Source organism: Nasonia vitripennis (genome assembly GCF_009193385.2).
Source record: "Nasonia vitripennis strain AsymCx chromosome 3 unlocalized genomic scaffold, Nvit_psr_1.1 chr3_random0006, whole genome shotgun sequence".
In the NCBI taxonomy this organism is placed as follows: Eukaryota; Metazoa; Arthropoda; class Insecta; order Hymenoptera; family Pteromalidae; genus Nasonia; species Nasonia vitripennis.
Window position 1 is genome coordinate 1060945 of NW_022279625.1, and position 13867 is coordinate 1074811.

Here is a 13867-nt window from a genome sequence, read left to right on the forward strand (position 1 = left end):
GTTCGGTGTTTTTTCTCCGGATCTACTCCATTAAATGACTTTAAATTTAATAAATTTAAGTAGTGTATAGTTCTAATGATCTTTAATACATTTTTTTTTTTTAGAAAGGTTAGAAATTAAGTTAATGAGTTGTAATGGTTAGAATAGTTTGCGGAATGCGTTTATAATCACTAGTAATCGAAAAATCGCCATGAAAAAACGCACATGCGAGACTGACAATCTGATTTATCACAAATCGGTGAACTAAAACAGAAAAAGTAAGTCTGGGTAGATTAAAATCTATTTAACAGAAGCTGATATCTAAGCAATGCAGTTTTTAGTTATAAAAAGCATACAGAAGGTGAGCAAGACGATTTTTGAAACTTAGTATCTTTGAAACTAACTAGTTTCATAAACAGCCCCATGAAAGAAATCAAGATACTATATACTCCAAAATTTAAATTAGATTATTATCTTTTTGCGTACAAATGCGTTTACGAAATGTAAAAACGAGCTGTTATATGTTTACGAATGAACACACACACATACATCCGTACAGACATTTTCCAAAAACACTATTTTTCGACTAAAAATACATCAAAACACTCTTTCTACATTTTTTTACACAAACTCTAAAAATTACTATCATAAAGCTTCATTAGAAAGAAAGCAATATGGCAATCAGTATGACAAGGTAGAGAATCTCTTTATTGACACAAAATTTTGTACACACGATTTTATAATTAGTCATGTATCTATGATGTTTACTAATATGCTCGGTTATATTATTATACACTGTTGATATTCAAAGATCTAAATCATTAACTGGCTTTGTAGATACTCCAAACTTTATTATGAAGTTTAATTCGCTTTTCAAATTATCTTTTATTTTTATCTGAAATAATTTACGTACATTGTGTAATAAAATCACATTAAATTTGACTAAGTAAATACTTACAGATTTATTTTTATTGCTGTTTATTATGATACTATACATAAACTCAAAAATCGTCCCTATAAATGATAGTGCAACGCCTACAATGAGAACTAAAAAAACTCCGCCTACATTAGCCAGGCCTAGCTCTTTTGCTTGATTTCCGCTAGAATCTTCCTAGATATATTAAAAATAGAAATATTCTGATAAATAAATATCTTTACTTTTAAAATGATAATTAACATCGTGAAAGATGATAGTATATTTTGTGTACAAGGGCGTAAAGTGCCGTACTTGTTTTTGGCTCCTAAACGTACTCGTTTTTAGCTCGGGTGAACCTACAACGAAAATCTTGATTGCATTTAAATCATTAGTGTTGCTCGTATGGCAATCTGTTGGTATCTATTCGAAATATATTAACCTAATCTTTCATCTAATGCTGTAACAAAGCAATGGTAGCTTGTTGTCTATCGAATGGATCAAGATTTCAAGGACAATATTCTTTGCAAAAGATGTGAAATCTCCCTAAAAAAACTTGTTCAAAAGGTAAAAACTTTCTTGCTAAGGTTACTTTTGAAAAAAGTTTTTTATGGAGGTATTTAATACGTTCTATTCACGACTAAACTTAGCCACTTTATGAAAAACGGGACTAAAGTAGCTTTTTATTCCCTCATATATTTTGTTTCCCGCGAATGCGGAAATAAAAACCTTATTCCTTTTAAGGGGCTGTCGGATGAGCAGCCGAACGGTGCCGCCGCAACGTCCAAGTGGCGCAGCGGTCAGGTGGTAAAATCCCAATTAAACAACAAATACAACTGAACCGCGTACTTAAGAAAAAAAACGCTCTTTACCGCCCTTTCTTTTATTCTAAAGTAATAGTAACTTGTGCAAAAAATGGTATTAAGTGCATATGCATCGACGTAGTATTAGAATCACGATATGACCTACCAAAGCACGGTGACTGTATATAAATTCAAGATGACCGCTTGTTTGGCTGCTCTGTTGCTGTAACGTAGTTCCAATACTACGTCAAAAAGGTGTACTTAATATCATATTTTGGACGAGTAAATGGTCTTTGAAATTGAATAGTTCAGGTCACCAGAAAGAAAAAGTTTCATTGTATCGAATTTCAATTAGTTTTTAGCAGTAAAAACGCTTAAATAATGTCCGTCCGTCAAAATTTTTTTTTTCCATTTATTTCCTAAAACAATGTTGTACATGAATAAAATCTATTAAATAATATAAACAGGCACATATGATAAAAATATACATTCCTTCTATGAAATATTATCAAGATTTGGTCCAGATGGAGTGGAATCTGTGAGAAGAATTCCAAAAGAAATATACGTAATTAATGAATTCTAATATCTAATCCTCGATATCTAATTGTATGTGTAGTTTTCGAAACTACGGCTCAACCGAGAGGGTCATCGTGCGTCTTCGACTGGAGTCTGCCGGTCATGTGATTACACTACTAAGCCCTCAAATAAGATATCCTGGGGCTCGAGCTGGTTCCTAAGAGCGAGTGGAATGGCTCTCGCAGACTCCATCCATTGGAGTATTAAGTGCAAGGCTCCCTATTCCGAGCCAGGGAGACCGTTTTAATCTGAAGTGTCCTGGAGAGGTTAGGAATTTAGATGAACATCTCTCAGTCAGTACTCGTCGCTTCTTCATCTTGTGTATTGGCAACTCTGCTCTTTGGTGGTGACGTCAGAAACGGCGCGAAATTCCAAACTTCATCTGCGAAATGGAAACCTCAAAGGCAACAGAGGTATGCTCAGTCTGCAGCGACACGTCTTTACCACCAACAAGCACGCGCCCGGCCTGTCATTTCCGCTGTCACACACGTTGTTGGGGCTGAAGGAAAAAAGCTATATGTTGCAACTGCAAAGAAAAATCAGACAACATGTCTACAAGCCTGTCAGAAACTACCATCTCTGTCGCGGCGATGCCTGCCATCAATTCAGCCCAGCAGAACGATAAACCGGCACTGAAAAAGCCTTATCCGTCTACCAAGAATAGTCAGGTAAGCGTGCGTTCTGGGCTCAAGCCCCCGCTCTGGAACTTATCGACGGTGCGTCGCGTCTCTCCCTGCCAACAGACGCGACGCGGTATGTCGCGCCGCGCACTAGAAGCAACGTCGACTCGTCGATCGTCTCCCCTCTCCGCTCCGTAGTAAATCGGGAGCGGAAGAGTGAACAGCAGACGCAGAGCACATTTGTTGAGCGGGTCGCCGACACCCACGCACACAACACATCTGTCGAGCGAGTCACTGACACCCAGACGCCTGCCTCATCGGACTCGCATATACAAACCACTTGCACTCCGTCTCCCACTTCTCGACGCACGAGTTTACCTGGATCGGAAAATATGAACCTCAAGAAGAGCCGTGCGACGGATGCACCATTAGAAGATGTCAGCCTCTTGGATGTTTCAAACGTCTTGGTACGGCACCGCGTGATGTCTCCCCCGCTTTAGCGGAAGGGGGCACCACAGACGGTGCGGAGGATTTAAATACCCGTATCTCTGCTCTCGAGACTCAGCTAGCCGACAACATCAGCACGTCTCATAAAGTGCTGATCGCGAACGAGCTGCTCCTGCGTGAAAATAATGCACTTAAGGATGAGTTGCAACAAACGCAACAATAGCTTAAGGACTGCAGCGTGCTCACCGGGCTTCTGACTCGGGCCTGAAATTGACATCGAGCAGCGGTCTACCTGCTACAGATCACCCTACTAACGTCGGTTTAGAATTGGGTGAGGACGGTGCTGAGAGATGCGAGGTAATTATTCATGGATTATATTAAAGAGAAATCCACTTTGGCGTTCTCCGGTTCTCCATTTCTCCGTTTCTCTGGTTCTCCGTTTCTCCGGTTCTCCGGTTCTCCGATTTTCCAAGTTCATAATTTTTCATTATATTAAAATCTCATTTAAATCTTCAATTAATTAACAACCTTGTGCAATAGCATTGACTTAAAGGTAACGATTTCAGACCCGTCTCACCGATCGCCAAAACAAACAGCGCCAATCCATTGAAACCCATAAAGTCAATATATGTACAAGGTTGTAGTTATTAAATTTTTTAAACACACTTCAAATAAGAAATAATATACATGATAACCTCCGCAGATTTAAAAAAATTTCTGTTTATGATCCTAAATTATCTAGGACTATGATTATGATACCGCTTCCAGAGGTCAGAGCCGAATAAGCACTGAAACCAATTTTTCACGCTATTTATACATTTTTTCGCGCATGCCCGGACGTTATTGATAAATAACAGGAAAGTATTTATATAAACCAAACCTGCGCATCTTCCGAACGTTTAGTTTACTTCTGATACTGCAATACTTAGAGAAAAATATAATAAAAGAAAATACTCAAAAATTTTATTGATTGAAATACTATGATTCTACAGGCCAGAGCAGAATGAACACTGGAACCAATTTTTCACGATATTTGTACAAATTTTTTGCGAATGCTCAGACGTTATTGATAAACAACAGAAATGTATCTCTATAAGTTCAACGTGTGGAGCCTTTCAGACGTCTAGTTAACTTCTGATATTGCAGTTTTTCCACGGTTGACTGGGTGCAAAAATAAGGTGCTGACAAAATGAATTTAAAATATAAGAAAACTAGAACTTTATTCTTGATAAAATATTAGAAGAGGAAAAGTAACATAAACGATACATCGATTACAATGTACGAGAGCGTTACTTCTCGTGTCGATGCTCGTGCGAAACTGACTGCCTGAACAGTTCTTGTCGACCTAAACAACTCTGGTCGCAGCAGATGCTGATGCTCACTTCGTATACCTGCTTGCGAAGGGACAGACGGATCTTGGGTTTTCTTCGCTATGGATGCTGCTTGGCTGGGGCCATAAACCTGCGCGCTAGCGCTACTCTATACCTGCTCTAAGCTTGGCCCTTCTTTCTGAGCGTATCTGTCGGCTGTGGCCATCGTTCATAAAAAGCTATAAAAATCCTACAATATACTATAATCTCTTGTGCGTACCGATATATTTTCGCTCGAGATTTTCTTCAGACAGTCGCTTATAATTTTTAAAACATTTCGAAAAACTTAAAACTAGACAAAAACTCGACAATTACAATAATTCGATCAAATAGCTATAAAAATATATTCCAGGCGATTTTATTAATTAAGATATTGGAATTCATCGATGTTACAGCTTCTAGACGTAAGGGCAAAATGAGCACTGGAACCAATTTTTCACGCTTTTTGTACATTTTTTCGCGCATGCGCAAACGTAATTGATAAACAACAGAAATGTATCTCTATAAGTTCAACATGCGTAGCCTTTTAAACGTTTAGTCTACTTCTGATACTGCAATACTTAGAGAATAATATAATAAAAGAAAATACTCAATAATTTCATTGATTAAAATACTATGATCCAACTATTTTACTGCTTCTACAGACCAGAGCAAAATGAGCACTGGAACCAATTTTTCACGCTATTTGTACATACTTTCGCGCATCCGCAGACGTAATTGATAAGTAATAATTTAAGTAAATAACTATAAAAGTGTTCAGCGGATTTATTTATTAAAATGGTGCTGCTGTTTTATGAAAATTTGTATTATGGTTTTTTGTTTTTATCGTGGTTAGCGCATTAATTTATTAAAATGCTACAGCTGTTGTATGAAATTATCTATTATAATTTATAGCTCATGCATTAATCATTATAATATAGGAAATATCAATATAATATAGTCTTAGCCGTACTTATTTTCCTCGTTATTTCGCTTCCTTATCCATCATCCTCCTGAACCTTTCTTTATTTATTTCAGAGTCCTTAGATTTACGCAGGATGTGTCTCCCGTCGAGTTGTATAGGACTGCTCCTGCGACGACTATTTACTGTCGGAAGGTCGAGTTCACTATCGTTACTACGGTTCCACAAGCGCAAATGTACCCGAAGTGTTCGGCCGCAAACCATTTCTTCAGCAATTTCCTAGTCTCTGCTAATTCCCTCTGCCAGAGATCCTTTAAGGGATGACTCTATTAATGAAATTTTTCTAAGAGAGTGCTTTTATTTTCTTCACCATTTTACGTTTATGAACGTTTAATTTCTATCTGTTGATCCGACGATGTTTCCTGCTCTGCCGTTGATGTCGGTCTGTCCGCTTATATGCCAGTGCAAGCGCTTGATACTTAATGCTGTCTCTGAATAGGCCTTTTTTGCTTACTGACTCTTTTCTTTCGTTTCGCCCAAATGTTAGACTTGTTTTGGGTGGGGGTGTGTATGTCGGGCTTATGTTCTAGGGGTGCCCGATACGTGTATACAAAATCCTCTTGACCTCATTGTAACTTTTCGAGTAATGCATTTATTATCTAAAACTGTTTAAATTGTTGGGCGACTATTTTAACTTTTTGTTAACTGTCAGGGATGCCTAACATGGGTGTTTAAAATATTTCTTCTGTGGATGTAACTCTCCGAGCAATTCATTTAATAACTAAGGTTGTTTAAACTTTTGGGCGAGCATTTTTGCTTTCCACCGGTTCCATAGGTATAGAATATTTTCCTTTGCTAAATGTAAGTTTCGGAGATATTCCATTAAACATGTAAATCTGTTTAAATAATGGTGTCATTATATTTGCGTTTTTATTAACTGTTAATCATGGCCTATATAGGTATAGAATATTTCCCCTCGCTAAATGTAAGTTTCGGAGATATTACATTAAACATATAAGTTTGTTTAAATAATGGGGTGTTTAAATGGATTGTTTTCAATTATTTAACCCGCCCTGAATGCTTATGCAATAATTTTCTTGTTCTAGACGTAACTTTCTGAGATATTGCATTTGACATCTAAGATTATTTAACAATATTTTTAGAGAAAATGGGTTTTCCTTTATCTGATGTTATCTCTTAGTGGTGATCAAAATATTAATTTGGCTTGATCGGTCTTCCCAAGACAGGTTGTGGGGTGAAGGAGAAAACTTTTATAACATTTTTCTGCTTTTCCCAACATTTCGATGGACAATGCCACCCTCATCAAGAGACTGATGTGAAAAATTGTATTCATTGAAAATTGTTAATATATAATGTATGTACAGAGTAACAAAAATTTACAATTATGGCGAAATTGTTCGGTATAAATTTGTTGAGAAGGTGCTTCTCTGCCGCGTGGTGGGGGAAACGTAGGTGAACAGTGTATCTCTCTCAGCTGTTCGATTCTAATTCGCGCGAGTTGAGATTTTGGTCGTGATTATATAGCGCGGAGCAGTGAGAAGAGAGTCGAGCAGTCGTGTTGACACTTTCTCCCGCTATTGACGCCAGAGCATGACTTATGTTTGTTTTCTTTTCAGCTGGTGTATAAGGTGTCTGTATACTGTATTTAAATTTTGTGTATTTTTACGGTGGCACCGGGTATCGTCACGTGTGCTCACGTAGACGAGGCTCGATGTCGCTCGGATGTTCCGGGTTGCCTCGTGTGCTCACGACGGCAATTCGGAGTTTAGGGGTTCGGAGATACGTGTTTCGGTTCGTCTACCAAGTCGTCACGTGTGCTCACGAGACGACTTCGTCGGCGCAGATCTATCTCTCGCTGTTCCCTGTAGTAACGTGTGCGCACGATGCTACCTGGAGTGGAGCTCGAGTAGAACTGTCTACCGTGTTGCGCTTATAAAGGCGCGCGGTGCGGATACGTCTGAGCGTGTACGCCGCTCGCGCCGCCTGGCGCGTCGTTGCTAAGCTGTTCGTCGGCTGTCGCGCTTCGCGCTCGTGCGGACTCGCCTTGCGGTTGTTTCGCGTCGTGTGTATTCGCTCGTTGCGCATGTTTACGTTTATCACGGCCGTCCTCATGTATATTTATATGTGCGAGACTCGTGTCTCGTCACAGTATTCTATTCGTAAATATTTAATACTTTTACACTTTTATTCAAAATTATATAAGTACATAAAAATTTCAAAAGATTTTTGTGGCCAAAATTCGCTCGACAAGCCAAATTGCAATCATTCTTGATGAAAAAAATTGCAAAATACTTGTACGATGATTTCCGTCCGTGTAAAACTGCTTATATTTAATAAAAGAGTACATAACCTAAAAGAAAAATAGGAAAACACGTAAGACTGAATAATGTAATAATCGAAATGTACTAAAATCTTTAAAACTGTAAGACAAAAAAAAAAGAATATATACTTGCTGATTTTGGATCTCTAAACTCTAAACTGATAAAGATAAATTTTAGATCCTTATTTTATAAACCACCATCACTCAATCGGCATTTTAGAAACTTGAAGGGGTCCTAAACACCTTATAGATTATCAAACCAATACTGTAACTTTTTCTTATAGGGTATGTAACGCGTTATCGAATATAAGTAGTTCTACATGAACGGGAATTATCGTAGAAGTATTTTGCTTTTTTTTCATTAAGAATGATTGCAATTTGACTTATCGAGCGAATTTTGGCCATAAAAATCGGATTTTGGTATGTAAAGACCGTACTAGATAGTAGGACGGGCTGTGCGAGTTTTACAAATAATTATTTATTCGCGAGAACTAGCCTTCGGCTCGAGAGCCTGTTCTGTTACTAAAGTTACACGCGGACTGTGGAATTGAGGATGTCCTGCGCTGCTAGTCTGTGCGGACACGTATTTGCGTGCGTACGGTATTCTATCCTAGACTGCGTTTGGCGGACGTGTGAGTGTCCGCTGTACTTACGGTCGTTGCAGGCAAGTCACTTGTGACACTTCCGTGTCCTGCGGACTCCGCGTTATGTCTGCTTAACTCGCCTCGTGTGTGGATGCTGATGGTTAGTCCACAAGTAATGTACTCTTACCTGCACGTCGTGACTGCGAAGCTGATTTGAATTTATTTGTTCTGATCGACGTTTAGTTATTATTATCAATTTGGTACACAAGGGTTTTATTTATATTGATTGTTATATTTTTATTGGCCCAGAGCACTTCACAGACGTTCAGTTTACAGAGTTGACGGAGTTTCGCTATATTTAGCTTAAGATGTTATCGTTTTACAGTAGTATTTAGTAAGTTTAGTCTTATTTATTTATTAATTGTAAAGTACCTATGATTTATCATAACAACTTACTATTATTATAATCCTGCGCACTTTAGATGGTTCTAATCACCCTTTGTGGCAGATGCTGACTGTACGATTTACACGCGTTCACGTGGCAATTTAAAATAAGGATGGTCAACTGCTCTTGCTTACGCCAGAGATTCCACTGGACGGTCCTTAGCTTGTACTTCTCTCTGTGGCACTGATCTGTATTCAAAGGGCTCTCCAGTGTATGCTATGTCAAGGGACGGATTTAGCACGCTCCCAAGGTGTTGGACGGATTTAGCACGCTCCAAACACTAACACTAGCAAATACCGCCGCTTCACCTTAATATCAGTTGTAGCCGCCAGTGAGTAAGTCACTACGCAAAAAGGCCCTGCGTGGATCGGCTCCGGGGTTTTTAAAGCCTTCGTACCGATTCACGCAGTTATGAAATTGAGATGAGAAAGATCGCGGTAGTCCAATCAGCATTCGCCACAAAGGATCGACGCGTATGCCTTACAGTCGTCGTTCACGTGCACGAGGAGTGCTGACACAGAGGTCAGAGCACTCACTCCGATTTTCGGGGCTTGGTTGTGCAATGTCGTAATCGGATGCACCTGCGATCCGTATGCACTCTCTATGTGCTCACACGGTTGCCGGTTCGCAGGATGTACTAATATATAATTTAAGAGTATAAACGTGGGGCATTACAGGTACACTGTGCGCTGTCGCGCGATCATGCGAAAGAATAAGATGCTTGGATGCAGTGAAATGGGATATCAGGTAGTTAATTAAGAACACACAGGATATAGGGAAAACGAGGTACTCTTTATTTCCTTCAGCAATCATTTCTACATTTTTTTCCCCTAGTTCTTCTTGCACCCCCGTAGGATGTCTGCCAAGATCTTCTTGCGTGCGGCTCGCTCCGAGCATTGATGCGACCGCAATTGGGGCTGAAGTGCCCAAATTTATCACAGTTATAAACATTTGGTGGTAGACATCATTGCATTTTCGGATGTCTGTGTTCTTCTAGACTCACTTTCCTCCAGTATTATAAAATGTATAAGATTTTCGTAAGATAGAGATTTCCCTTGCTAAGACACGTTTGAGAAATTTAGTCATTTAATGTCTGATAAAGCTTTCAAGATCACTTTGTAAAATGTGTCTCTGATTTCATCATCAATTAATGATTCTACTTCCGGTAAACCGTTATACGTTCGAATTATATCTTTAAATCGATTCCAGAAAACAGAAGCCTTTTCTTATCCCGGATTATACCTAGCACTATACAATTGTTCCCGTAAATTTGCAATAGTTAAATTTGCTTCGTACAATTTTAATTCTTTAAGTTTTCCTAATGTTTCTTTTGGTTCCTGAATTACGCAGACTTTCGAATAATAATACATTTCTAAACATCTGATTAATCTTTCACGAATATCATATTTTTGTTGCTTTAAAACGATTTTATTAACGTTCTGACTTGTGCTTTCATTTTCGTCAATAATGTGCAATAAATTGAGTGATCGTAATTCTGATTTAAAAAAGTCTAAAGAAATATTCAAACCATATAATAACATTCAATTTATAGTCTTTGTGCAATCTTGTATTTCTAGATTTTAACAAGTCTTTTGCAATACTTTCGTGTTTTTTAAGTTGGTTATTTAAATTTACATTAATATTAAAAAAAATTACATTAGAAACTTTAAGATCCGGATTACTTTCTGAATTCAATACTTTCAAATTTGAATTACTTACAATTTTTGCTCTTTCAGACATGTTTGTTAAAGGAATCATTCGAGTGTCTTTCGATTTTGTCTCATCCAATTGTTTTTTAAAAACGTTCTTGGTTTTATTGCCATAATCTACCAAACTATCGTACTTATCCGGGTCTTTTTTGGATTTTCTTTCAGCCTCTTTCAACTTTGTTTCGTAGCTTTCGGTCATCACTTTTAATGTGTCCTCAAATTCTATGGAATTTAAGAGGTCATTATTCTGATCAAAAGTATCATCTATCTGGGTACTATTTAGATAGTCTCTTTTAACAAAAATTTTATGGGGTTTTGATGCCGGGATATTGATAATTTTTGCGGTACCTTTTATAAGATCTTTTACTTCTTTTAATTCAATGGGGTTTTTAGAAAATACGTTTTCTTTCGGACTTTCTTTTATAACTAATTTTCCATCCGATTAAGATACGAATTTCGAGCTTTCGGTTTTATCTTTCTTCGAAACTTGCTGACTGATAATTCAAGGAATAATAAGGTCTTTTCCTGCTGCATGCTATTTGGTCAATTCTTCTTCCAGCAGTTCCAGCTCCCTTTTTGAAGCTTCTGATTTATCTGTAATTTATTTCAGAATGTTTATAACTTATTGTTTGATTCTCTTGGCCGAACACAAGTCAATTAAATAAAGCTAATTAGTACGATAGCATCTAAACACAAGATAACCATGACACTCCCTTAGTCTCATACAGCTAATAACCCTTTTAACCTAACACAAGTTCATTGAGCAATAGCGAAAGATAGTATGCTGCGAGTTTAATAAAAATATAACAACAATAGTAATAATACCAATATTTCTTTCGAATCCACTTTCAGAGGTAGAGCAGATTTTGTTGTTGTCTAGGTGCATCTTCACTTTCTCATTCGGAAAATAATCCATGAATCCCAAAATCTCTTCTTGAGTTTTCAAGAATAGGATTTGGTCGATCGATCTAAAATCAGCAAAATGTTTATTAGTTTATTTGAATTTCTCTCAAATTTGTCTTTTGTTCAATTCGTCTTTCGAATTACATTCTTTCTTCAAATATTCATCTTTCAATAATTTGCTTGCCGTTAAAAACTAATCTTTAAAATTTTTTCCGTTCAAAAACAAACTTTTGATTTTTATTTCTAATTGGGAATTATTTTTTATTTTGTTTGAATTCAAATTTATTACATAACCAATTCTGGGTATGCTGACAGCACTGGTATAGCCGTATGTATAAATCGCGCAATGCACACATATATGCATGCACGCGTATGTTTAAAGCGCTTGTCTTTTTTACGATTGCTTTCATCCGATTTGATCAAGTACAATACCCTTGCTTCTCCAGGTCCATCTATACTGGCCGTGCGTACACACACACACATGCCCATACTCGCTCTCACGGTATCCCCTTCTTTCATGTACTAGCAGCGCGCGGCTTCTCGCTTTGGCTCGCCTGAGATAGATAGACACGCGTGTACACAACGACTCTGTCTCGTTTGTTCTCTCTCTCTCTCTCTCTCTCTCTCTCTCTCTCTCTCTCTCTCTCTCTCTCTCTCTCTCTCTCTCTCTCTCTCTCTCTCTCTCCCTCGTGCGCTACTGAATCTTCAAGCACGCGGTCGCTCAGGCCTGCCACGGCCGGCGTATGTTTCTAAAAAAAGAGTTGTTTGTTCACTTAACACATGAATTTTTTCCTATCAACGCCATTTTCTTTTGTTACAGTATTTCGATCTTTTGTTTTCTTTCTACATGACACGTGAATTTTATTATATGTGATATAATATGTTCAATTACTTTCTTTTAGTGTTGCAACAATTTTTAAAACGCGTTTCACTTTTAATTTTGGTCGTTCAAGCACTAATTTTAGTTGAACTTCCGAGATACTTTCGATATTGTTTGTAGGAAAACCGTCGCGTACAAACAAGACTTTCGCGTGAAACATTTTACATTTGTTTTTACTCAGTAATACTTTATTATAATCATACAAATATCGGACAATGGTCTTTCTTTCTTAGTGTTCCTACAAATTATCAAACACAACACGATAAAAATATCCAGTCGCTTAGATGTTTTGACAAGAAGTGAGCGTCGCACACGTCCGGACGCATAGCTCGCGCAGCAGCCGGAGGAGGGGAGGAGAAATCATTTTCTCTAGAAACTGCGTATATGTGAGGGCGCTACTTTTAACACTTTTCACAACTTCACGCGATCATTTAATTCATGTGTCATTAATGGACGGTGTATAAACTTTTCAAACGTAGATTGACAAAAATACAAAAGTATTTCGTGTGCGAATAGTAAAGAGACTATATTTTTATAACTAAGTTTTGTACGGTTATTTCGTACATTTTTCCCTGTCGACAAAAATTACGTCATTAAACGACGTCATTGGACGTGCCACAAATTTGAACGAAAAATAATGTCATATTTTCATGTTTTTCTAATATAAAGTGACGTGGTAAAAACCCGACGTAGGACAAAATATCCGGAAGGCTCTCTGTGCACAATGCACAAGTTGTCTACCAGAATTTATTAAGGGGATGCAACACCTTTAAATCCTGAAAAAAATAATTATGAGTAAAAATGACATATCTAGAGTAAATCATTAACATTTTTTAAGTGATATTTAGTATAAATCCCTTTAACCTTACCCTGCTAAAACCTTAATTATCCCTGCTGGACCATTGTGGCACTGAATGCAATGTTTTGTGACTTGTTCACTGTCCGTAGGATTTTAAGTGTACAAATGGTTCTTTTGGGCTCAGATTCAAGAAGGATACTTTGTACAACTACAGTTTTGGTATGAATGCAAGGATTTTGATTTGATTGCTTAGAAAATCTTTTATACCCAAAAAGGTGGCATGCTCCTCGAATCTGAGCCCGAAAGAACCATTTGTACACTTGAAATCCTACGGACAGTAAAAAAATTCACAAAACATTTCACCGAGTGCCACAATGAGCCAGCAGGGATAATTAAGTTTTTATCAGGGTAAGGTTAAAGGTATTTATACTAAATATCACTTAAAGAATTTAAATGATTTACTCTAGATATGTCATTTTTACTCATAATTCTTTTTTTCAGGATTTAAAAGTGTTGTGATCCCTTAATAATTAGCGCAACGTAGACGCCAACTAGTCAGTGGAGAGAATGTCCCAGAGGGGAAACTGCTGAATACAG

The 13867-nt window shown here is 37.6% G+C and overlaps 1 protein-coding gene across 1 annotated transcript in view; it reads right to left on the reverse strand.

The window, feature by feature from the left end:
- Positions 1-660: 660 nt before the first annotated feature.
- The window catches only part of LOC100115531 (glutamate receptor ionotropic, kainate 2), a 661409-nt gene continuing 648202 nt past the window's right edge, over positions 661-13867 (reverse strand). The window contains exons 15-16 of the mRNA XM_031925963.2: positions 938-1090; positions 661-874 (exon numbers count right to left, since the gene is read on the reverse strand). Coding sequence (XP_031781823.1) covers positions 785-874; positions 938-1090 — 243 coding nt within the window. The 3' untranslated portion in view covers positions 661-784. The remainder of the gene's footprint in view (positions 875-937; positions 1091-13867) is intronic.